General features: G+C 33.8%; 1 protein-coding gene and 1 pseudogene across 1 annotated transcript; one reads left to right on the plus strand and one right to left on the minus strand.

Annotated features, from left to right (window-relative positions):
• Window positions 1-546: 546 nt before the first annotated feature.
• Window positions 547-6,453, minus strand: LOC114173230 (aladin). The gene is made up of 14 exons (XM_028057500.1): window positions 6,316-6,453; window positions 6,192-6,247; window positions 5,923-6,087; window positions 5,712-5,826; window positions 5,280-5,379; window positions 5,005-5,184; window positions 4,782-4,840; window positions 3,919-4,006; window positions 3,761-3,836; window positions 2,703-2,802; window positions 1,782-1,833; window positions 1,274-1,411; window positions 1,069-1,156; window positions 547-880 (listed from the first exon to the last, which is right to left on the minus strand). Exons 1-14 carry the CDS (start codon window positions 6,371-6,373, stop codon window positions 818-820), a joined length of 1,338 nt encoding a protein of 445 aa, XP_027913301.1. The 5' UTR covers window positions 6,374-6,453; the 3' UTR covers window positions 547-817.
• Window positions 6,454-6,549: 96 nt separating this feature from the next.
• On the plus strand, window positions 6,550-8,365 carry LOC114180047 (annotated as a pseudogene).
• Window positions 8,366-11,199: the final 2,834 nt, after the last annotated feature.

Consider the following 11,199-nt stretch of genomic DNA (forward strand, 5'->3'; position numbering starts at 1 on the left):
CATTCTTACAAATGGTATACAAATTTATTTACCAAAATTAATTCATAACATTATAATGCTATTGTCATTATTCTTCATTATGGAATGGGAAAAAGGAAATGTTTATTCTCCTCACATGTAATGAAATGAAAGAGAAAAGTCACAAATTATCATGTCATTTATTGAAACTATTTTATCAATATTTATAACTACCATTTCCAACTAGATGCATGGTAAGATAAATATGAACAGATTACTTTTATGTCTAAATTAAATTAGGAAAAAAAATCACAATAAGAATTGTGGAATCAGTAATAGAAAAGCTCATGACAAGTGTTAGTGCTTAATGTGCTTAATGTGCTTAATATGTTAATACAACATCAATAGCAGCTTCTTTAAAAATATTAGTTGTATAAGATGAATAAGGAAAGAAAAATGATTAAAAGTAAATATAAGTACTTAAAGAAATATTTTATTTGATTAAAAATAATTTGCATACACTATCACGAGAAATTCCCATTCATGTTCTCCATAATGAATCATAAATGAAACACTTATTCAAAAGACTTTAAATTTTAATTATGAAAGATAATATATTTGCAAATATAGATGGAGTTGGATGGTAATAATCATGTATCAAAATTTGTAAATACATTAACTACACTCAGAGCCAGAGCCATATGATGAATAATTACCCAGTCAATTATGGATAATTTTTATAGATGTTAGAACCAATTACCATCCCTATAATTTGAAGGTAAAACAACTCGAGTAATAAAAAAAAAAGTGAATTAATGATATTAACTTCCAATTTCTCCAAATTTCACAGAAATCTTCGTCACGGAAGCATATGGGAACGAAACAAGAGGGGGTAAGTGCAACAAAACCCACTGCTCCAGCACTGCAGGAAAACAAATACAGAACTTAGATGTGTGTGCACCAAATTATCTACGAAGAGTACAAATGATGATATTTTCTTTAGATTTTTCTTCTATTTTTAAGGGCAGTGGAAAAATGTGATACAGCATCTACAATGAATAATGATATCAGCATATCTTGCTATAGAAAAGTTATTTGAAAAGAAAATACCACAGAAAGCAATGGTCCCTGCTTAAATTTTCCATGAAATGAAAACGTGATTGGCTTCGGACTGTCTCCAGGCCCTCTTATAAATCCACTAAAACACATAATTGGAAGGGAAAAAAATGTCAAATGACATAAAATCCAGCATTAAAAAAATCAATAATGACAGAGATCAGTAATTGAAGCATTTTCAATTCAAACATGAACTCACATTAAAGATGTAGATATAAGAGGTGTCCTTCTTGTATCATATATGGCGATCAGTCCCCTGTACATGTCATCTCCACCTTTAAAAGAAATAGCCAATCGCTCCCCCGAATTATCCCATGCTATCTTTTCAATTCCCTGACTGAATGAAATGATATAAGATAATCAAAGCCCACAGTTTCTAACAAAACAAACAAGATAACCAAACATTATTTAAAAAGACATTATGTCTGGTATGATGGGTTTTCTCTGCAAAAATTGCGTTGCATTTAAGGCATGACATAACATAATTCACATTAAAATTTCTCCCCATAACATCCTATCAAATATGTTTGGGCAGGGTAGATGTATGCCACCCTGCTTTTGTAAGCAAAGACTGTCACTAGAATTTAAGCAATGTCATCCAAGTGACACAGTCTTAAGAGCTGATTCAGAAGGAATTTAATATAATGACAAGACTTTAGGAGCACATAAAGGAATTATTTAACATAAAAACATAAATTCATCTTTACCTTCCGGTCAATGATAATATTTCCGGCAAATCAACAGGTAACAGATGAGCATCTGGAAAGTCACGGATGAGAAATTATCTATATATGACATTTCAGAAAGAAAAAACGAAAACCAAAATACTTTGAAAAATTGCAAATCATGAATGCTAGAACAACCACATACATTAATATTAAAATGAATTGAGGTTAAACTAAGACTTTTAAGAATAACTGGCTCAAAATTTGATTGCATGCCTCTATTGATTCAGCAGAGCAAGATTAAATGCAAACTCCCAAATATACTTTCAACTTACAAATGAATTTCCTAATTCCTGCAACTCCTTTATGAGCACTTTTCAGTGGTAGGACCATGAACAATTAAAACTTTCCCTCTTCCATCAGGGATAACACTTGACATAACATTTAGTTTCACTCACCTAACACATGTTCACCAAAAGTCACACATCTCAAAAATCAACAGTCTACTAATCTAATAAACTTGAATAGTTTCTACTGATGAATATAATGTGTTGCATGCAAATTTTTGCATGAGAATGTATTACTTCAACTGCACCCAAAGCAGACGTCATGTGTTTTTTCATGGCCATAGTTTTGGCTTGGAGATTCTGGGTTACAATCATGCAGTGTATTTGGGAAATAGATTTTACATTGTTCCAACTCAATCACTTTTCACTTTTCCATCCAACTAACAAATTTTATTATGGGAAAGTGTGGTACTGTTTGTCATGGTCTTTGTTGTCAGCCTTTTTATGGCAGTGTCTCACTATAAATAGACTTTATAGGTCAGAATGTATCACATTTATCCCAGCTATTTTTAATATATTCCATTTCCCTCACTAACTTTTCCCTTTTCAACGCCACACTTTCATTAGTCCAGTATTAATATAGACAAGATACAAAAAGTGAAAAAAGGTCATATACCTAATGAGGGAGGCTTTGATGCAAAGTGAACAGATCCCAAAGTTGACGATTCAGAAAATGCAAGAAGTATCATGCGCCCATCTGGATCCCATGTTGCACCCTGATAACACATCATTGAAAGTAGAAACTAAATAAATGAGCATTATCTGATAGCTATCACTAGAATAAAACTGTGCCAATGCCAACCACTTCAATTGTACAAAAATGCTAAGTTCTTCTACCATTGAATCTTTTTTTAATAGATATCACCGTACCTTGTTGCACTCAAGATATATGAACACTAATTAACTCCTAGTCAAACAGAAGGGAAAGTACATGAGTGACTATAGTATGTATTAGGTAAAACACATAGCTTTTCTTCTAAAAGAATAGGAATGATGAAGCATGTGTATTATATGTTCATTTCAATAATAATTAAGGAGCTGTTTTTTATGGCTCATTATAGAGGTTCTGGTAGAACAGAGGACAAAATCGAGGTGCAGTGGGCAGGTTATATAGTGTTTGGCTGGAGAAAAATGTTCCCAATTTTATGGGTGTGTCTAGGGCCCTAAATTTTCTTTTGGCATAAAATTAGGTTCAAGGCTTCTTTTCAGTGTTCTACTGAGGTTTGTCCAAGGGAGTCACTGTTATTTCTGATTTGTGGAGTTATCAAAAACAGCCAAAAATATATTAATTCTTTTTTGCTCCAAAGAAGGGTTAGATTGGAATAAGTAATAAAAGATTCTTTTTAGCCTCTATGTTAATCCAGCTCCTTAAACACTTAATTAATTCTTGATCTCTTCTATGATTTTTTCTAAGATATATCATCCTACCATGGACATTCTTTCTTGATAATAAATTCATCTTTTATTACAAAAGCAACATTGTCCATCACCCTAAATTAAAAATATATAAGCATAACTCAATTTTTACACTGAATACTATTGAAGATAATTCTATTTATACTATCAACATATTGTCAAACATATCAACACACCGGAGATGGTTAAGGAGTAAATGCCATTTGCTATAAACATGTCATCATAGAGCATCAAAACATGAATGTAAATTTCATATACCTTGACGAAACCACTTGTTGATGACCATTGCTCTGAAGTCCACGTATTTGTCTCCCAGAGATAAAATGTTCCATCACTGAACGAGAAAATAATGATGAGAGTGTGAATCATAAACAGTGCATATTCAATCAATAATCATGTTTCACATTTTGCATTACAATTTTGAAGCAAAGAAGTAATCTCCAGTAGGTGACCACTTCAGCATTGATATGCCTCCCAATCCACGTCGAATGGGTGTCCCCACACCTATATATAATATAGAAAATAACCAGAGATTCAGAAATTAGAGACAATCGTTAGAGCTTAAGATCTTTTTATATGACAACATAAACTTTAGTGGTCTCATAGGCAATCCAAAATTGAAGTAAAGACAGCCAATGTAAAAACATGTTGATATCCTGGACATAAATTACTCATGACAGATAGGAAATTGTTAAAAGAGATTTCATGGTAACTAAGATATCTTAGACTTTGACTTCTACTGAGCCCAAAAACACCATTTGAAAGTAACGGACCTCAGCTAGTGAGATAAGATAGTCATCATCACTGTGCATGACCTTGTGAACAAATTACCATTAACCACTAGTAAGAATGGAACCAAGGACCTTTAGAGTTGATGTAATTTTATCTTACCAATTGAGCCTATCCTCATTGACAGCATTGATCAATCGGTAAGATCAAATTACGTCAACTCAAAAGTTAAGTTCACACAAGAAAATTAAATTTAAGAGTCAAAAAAAGGGTGTATTCTCTATATTTATTAGTAGAAACAACCTTGTTCTATGGTCCATCAGATTCTATCTTCCGTATGCTAATGTGTTTGTTTAGTTCATCAGTCTAGGTTGTAAACATAAGGGTGCTTTTTATGTCCCCTCTAAATTGAGGGAGAACAACTCAAGCACAAAATAAAAAATCCAGAATGATTTATAAGCGTACTCAGCATATTGGTAACATCACTGAACAGCAAGGACGTTTAAAAGTAAAGTGTAAACACTTAAGCAAGCAAGGATCTTCATCATACCTTGAGCAAAATCCCACACGGTGAATGAGGAGCTTTCATATGAACCAGATGCTAAGTATGTAAAAATAGGTTAAGAAAAGTATGGTTGAGTACATAATATATATATATATATATATATATATATATATATATATATATATATATATATATAATACATATATTCTTGCACTGGAAACACATAGAAGAACCCAAAAATAATTACTTCTAAAATTTATAAGGATATCTTCCATCTGGGCTCCAAGTGAGAGCACTAACATGCTCATCATATGGACTACGAAGAAAATCAACCAAGATATACCGATTTCCTGAGCTTCTAGACAAACTTCCTAAAAAGGAAGCAGCACCAGATCTAACAGATGCAGCATTTCCAGGATAAGAAGCAGCCCAGATGCAAATTCCACCCCTGCAACATTAAACACAATTCCAGTAAACAAGAAAGCATACTCGACCAATTGACGTTGCATTCACCATAACAACCACGCAGAGACAAAACCTCACTTGCAACCCACAGCCAGCATTTTCCCACCATTGGGCCTCCACTCCAGTACCCTAACGTCTCTGTGAGACTCATTCGCCAAAATGCTCGGATCCTTCCCCTCTATTCACAATGTCAGAATATCAATCAGCAGTTACTAAACAAAAATAACAATAACTAAGACCTTGTTTGGATAAACTTTTCAATTAAACACTAATAGAAGAAAAAAAAAAGATAAAATGGAATAAGCTTCACCCACATGTCAAATTACAGAAGATCCACGGTATAGATTTTCAAAAAGCTTATTTTAACTTGTGAATAAGCTAATTTTAACTTGTAGGAATAACCCGTGTTTATTTTATCTTCTTATTATTTTCTTCTATTGATAATTTTATCCAAACAAGACCTAAACAAGCTACCAATAACACCTCTCATCATCATAACAAGTTACGTACCAGACTCTTGGTAATCACGAACCAAAACTTGTGTTGGGGCAGAAATAAAAGCAATTACATGCTTATTAGGGTGCCAGCTTACTCCTTGGAGATCAACCTCCGGCAACAAATGCACCTGGCCCAACAATTAACATTCAAATAACACCACACTATCAAATCACGTTAAATTACACCGTAATGCAAAGAGTGAGACGAATCAAGCACATCATACATCGTTAGGGTAAAAGAGGCGTCCGAGATATGTGTTCACGAGCCCTTGCAAGAGTGCCACCGGACCTTTCCTCTGAACGGTTTCTCCAGCGGTCGTCGTTGCTCCTTCCTGATCGGAAGCCTCGCTCTCCAGAGAGTGAAAGGGTACGGGACTGAACACCGATCCCTAATATAAAAATCCGAAATAATGATAACGAATTAAATGGGGAAACAACATCGGGAAGAGGAGAATCGAGGGAACTTGGAAAGGTGTATAATGAGATTGGTTACGAGGATTTTTCCGTAGGTTTGGTTGGCTTGATCATCGGACAGAGCGTCCACTGTGACTGCAGAGAAAATTTTCAGTTAGAAAAGCGAATCAATGGGAGAGTGTGAGAGAGAAAGAGAGAGTTACTCAGGTCACGATTGAGTTCGCAGAGAGTGAGTGAACCGGGAGGAGGAAAGGAAGCCATGTTTGGTTCCTGTTACAGAGAAAGTAGGGTTTTAGCTTTGATTCACCTTTGTTTTCCCGCTTTCTTCTTCTCTTAAGATGATATACAATAAATTATTGTATTAATTTTTAATTAAGTATTAAAAACTTCATTTTTATTATTAATGATATTGTTACCCTTTTTCCTCTTTAAGAATAACAGTGATTTTTCCTTTCAGTACTGCACAAAAATATTCCAATTGGTTCTATCAGAACCGTAACCTGAGTTCAATGCAATGAATTCTTTCATAGTCTTAGGCACAAGCTCCTCTCACCCTTTACCTTCTTCACCCAACGCCGATGGAAGAAACCCACCATTTCTGCCCAAACCCGTTTGGAGGACAGAGTACGAGACCCCCACTTCGACAAACTCATGACTCACCTCAAAAGACTCTACCATGTCCACGAAATCCACCAACTCATGTCCAACCGCAAGCGCGCTCCCTTCGTGTCCCTCACCCTCATGTCCCGCTGGAGAAACATCCTTGGACTCAATGTCCCTGTGGGCTCCTTCCTCCACAAATACCCTCCGTGTTCTACGTGTTCGTCCAGCGGGAGGAACACGTGCTGCAGAGTCACGAAAAGAATGGAAGAGTTGATCTTGCTTGAAGGGGTGGTGGTGAGGCAGCAGGAGATGGAGGCTGTGAAGAGGGTGAAGAAGTTGCTGATGATGTCTGTGAGTGTCACTCTTCGTTTGCACGCTTTGAGGATGATCAGGAGAGAACTGGGTCTCCCTGAGGATTTCAGAGACTGCATTCTTGGGAAATTCAGTGGGGATTTTAAATTGGTTGGTTTGGAGGTCGTGGAATTGGTTGATTGGGATGCAGACTTGGGATTGGCGAGGTTGGAAAATGGAGGGAGAGAGAGTACACAGAGAAGTGGTTTAGTGAGTTTGAGACCAAGTTTGCATTTCCCATTGGTTTCCCAACTGGGTTTAAGATTGAGAGAGGTTGAAGAATTGGCAGGCTTTCATACACTAAGCCTTATGGGCGGAAGGAGGTTGTTAGGGTGAGGACTTGTGGAGGGATTGAACGGTATGAGAAGAGGGTTCTGGCTGTTCTTCATGAGCTATTGAGCTTGACTGTGGAGAAAATGGTTGAGGTTGATCAACTGGCTCATTTTCGTAGAGACTTAGGTATTGAAGTTAATGTGCGCGAATTGCTGCTAAGGCACCCTGGTATATTTTACATATCAACTAAAGGGAAGACACTAACTGTTTTTCTTAGGGAAGCATATCGTAAGGGGGTTTGATTGAACCGAATCCCGTGTATGAGGCGCGTAGGAATATTTTGGATCTTGTACTGTTAGGGTATAGGAAAACCAGAAAATTGTTGGCTGGTGATGAGGCAAAGGAAGAGAGTAATGTTGCGGTGTGTGAAGTGAACAAGGAAGGTGAAAGACAATGAGATTGGGTGATTCCTTTCTTGGAGAACTGTGAGGAGAATATAGATCCCCTTGATGTTGTGTGTAAAGGTAGCAGATGCAGGATATTTGAAGAGATTGTGAAAATGGTTTCAGGATTTTGGAGTTCATTGCCTCTGGCTTCTATTTCCTTGAGCAGTGCTTCCATTTGCATTCTACTAATCTCGATTGATTTTTCATGTGGTAGCTAGATGAAACATACGACAATGGTGGACAAATCAGCTCCTTTGTGTTAAACATGTAGTAGCTACAATTGATTCTTATACTCTACTCTTTTTGCATCCTCCTTTTCTTTTCAACTTTTCAAATTTCAAACAGTGAATCATGTGTTGAAGAGCTCTAGAGCCTTTATATTGACAGTTCCTTGCACAAGATGCTAAGAACATCTGGAAGGACAATTATGATGAAAGTCTACTCAAGTTGAAAGGGGGGACAGATTACAGACATTCTTTTTACCATTTCAGTGCAGAACAGGTTATGCAACATGAACCCTTACAGCAATATCTGGACCGCATATGTTGTCTTTGGTTGTTGTACTAACTCAAACTTGTAGAATTAAAGGATTATAAACTACTATACATGCAATACAGGTTTTTTATAGAGATGTTTTACCTGTAAAACTCTGGTATAAGACAAACAGTATGTCTCATGTGAAAATGTGACAGAGATGAACCTGAAGGGGGTTCAAAACAAAATCAATCAAGAACATTACTAAAAAGTATGGAGGAGCACATTTGTTAGGAATGTTCATTCCCTATATAATGTGATTTGTTAGACAAATATCTTCACCACCAGAAAATTTGTCATCCAAACCTTGTCCAAAATGGTGTTTTGTTCTCTCAAGCCTTGGTTTGGTGTGCTCTATTCCCTCCTGATACATTTTCTTTTGTTTCAACATTGTTGTGCTGATGCGAACTCAACACTGGTTGTAAATGCTTCCTTTGATAAGGAGAATGCTAAGCGAATTCCTCAAAGTTTTCATGGAGTGTTCTTTGAGGTATGCAACCTTCTCCACATAAGCCAATTATTCTTACTCCTTATAAAATAGATAGTGGTGTTTCTTTCTTTATAGTGTACTTTAAGTCAGCTTAAGCTATTTTCCAAGCATAAACACATGGTATTTCCCTTCCTCCCAAGATCTCACAATGACCCTCTTAAAGTTTGACAGAAATTTTATCTGAAAAGACTTTGTTTATGGCTAGACCTTTAATGATAAACAGGTTTTTAAGTAATGTACAATAAACTGTATGATTTCAATATATTGTATGATAGGCTACACGTTTAACTTCATTGCAGACATGCATGACAATTTTTTGCCATCATCATAAAAACCTGACTTTAAAATTATTTGTGGATTGCAACAGACCAATCTCTTTTATCATCAAAACAGACAAGGAAAAAAGTATCACAAAAAATAAACTAATTTCATTTCAATGTTTACAATTCACCGGTTTCGTTGAATTTAGCACACAAATTCATTCAAAGCGTATTTTACCCCATTTGAATAAATCACAGTTAAAGCAATGAATTTACGGACAATTAAAGTTCAAGAAAACTAAGATTAAGCCATGTATGAGTGCATAAAAAGGTACTCATCAATACTCATTTCAATTTTTTTTTCTACATCATCATTAGATCATCATTAGAGTCTCCTTGCAAAGAATTTGTTACTGGCATCATAATTTTGTCATTTATGTAAATTTGAACATTAAGAAAGTTATGCTTGAAGTTTTTGTGAAACATAGTGTGATATCTACTTTTCCTTTAAAAGTCATTTTCCAACATAAACAGACTTATTTTTTATGTCAAGCTCTAAGAGCTTACTCTATACATATTTTCTGTAGTCTTATGACTTTGGTGCATAAGTCTTGTGCAATCTATCCTTCCCAGCTACGAATAACTTTTGATCACTAATCTAGTATTATTTCTTGCAATCTTACTTTATTGAGTTTGTTTTTAACATCCACTTTACTTCAACAATGATCTTGTCTTTTAGCAGTTCCACGAGGTTTTAAATGTATTTTTTAATTGTTCATGCTCATCTTGCATAACTTGCACATAGTTTTTGTCATCTTGACTTTAGAAATAGTGTTATAAAGTACTTTCAAGAATTTTAGTTATATGACAGAAAATATTTTGAAAATTTATTCATATAGAAATCTTATTATATAAACACATTTTATTAAACATTATTATGGAAAGTATATCTAACTATATATTTATTTATTTATTTACATTTGAGAAAATAATTTATAAAACATGAAAAGGAAAAAAAAGCATTTTAGAAAGTAATTTCCAAAATCTTAAAAAGTAAAGTATGTAACCAAAAGTACATTTGAAATGATAAAATGAACATTCTAAAAGTACGTTTTTGTGCCACAGAATTGAATTGTGTTTTGCAAAAATATTTTTTAAAAAAATTATAATAATCACAATATTGTTTCTCAAATACCTAATGAGTAGACAATTTCAACCAAAATTTTATGAGAAACAAACTTGATTTTTTAAATAATCTTGTCCACACCAAATTTGTCCGGATAAATAATTTTTTTAAAGAAAACTATAGATTTTATTTTTTTTAATAAATAATATATATATATATATATATATATATATATATATAAATTGAATAATAACAAACAAATAAAAAATTTAAATTTGTTTTTTACTAATTCAGGTGAAAAACTTTGAAATAATGAAAAATATTGATTTTTCAATAAAATAAATCTAATTTATAGAAAACAATTAAATGAAATATAAAGTAGAGATTTTATCAGGTTGGATCTCATGATTCAAACTCAATATAAAAACATCAAACAATATACCTCAAATTTGTACTCTATCTTTCACACCATAAGTTAACAAGTAGTCCTAATTTCTTAGAAACAACTGTAAACCTTACTAATAAAAACTTGAGTTCCTTATATCTTTTTACTACAAATTTACGCTAAGTTTGGATGTTCTGAATTACAAATTGATCAGACTTTATGTTTAGAGGCAAATTATATTAGTTGTTTTATCCTAATTAGGGATGTTAAAAAAATTCGTACCTGCAAGTATTCGTGGATAAAATCCGTAAAGGGTAGGAAATAGATATTGAAAATGGATACTTGCGGGTAATAGATATGAGTATTTTTTATATCCGCTTGTTAACGGTGCGCGGACGGGTATCATAGTATTCGTACCAGTGGATATTTGTACCAATTATATTATAATTTAAATTAAGAAAAAATTATTAAAACATTAACACAATGATTTTGAATGGGTTATTTTTTATCAATTGGTTTTAAAAAATCTCCATTTATTTGTAAATTGTCATTTAACACTATTTAAATGGGTCATTTTCACTTTGTTTGAAATTTATAAATATTATGTATTGTATTTTTA

The sequence above is a fragment of the Vigna unguiculata genome, chromosome 1, assembly GCF_004118075.2.
Source record: "Vigna unguiculata cultivar IT97K-499-35 chromosome 1, ASM411807v1, whole genome shotgun sequence".
Taxonomy (NCBI): domain Eukaryota; kingdom Viridiplantae; phylum Streptophyta; class Magnoliopsida; order Fabales; family Fabaceae; genus Vigna; species Vigna unguiculata.

Excerpts from the sequence above, each read along its gene's own strand:
- LOC114173230 (XM_028057500.1), bottom strand. The coding sequence starts at position 6,373 with ATGGCTTCCTTTCCTCCTCCCGGTTCACTCACTCTCTGCGAACTCAAT. Across the intron at positions 5,185-5,279 it reads ATGCTGGCTGTGGGTTGCAA|GGGTGGAATTTGCATCTGGG; the intron begins GTGAGGTTTTGT and ends TTAATGTTGCAG. Across the intron at positions 3,837-3,918 it reads TACTTCTTTGCTTCAAAATT|TGATGGAACATTTTATCTCT; the intron begins GTAATGCAAAAT and ends TTTCTCGTTCAG.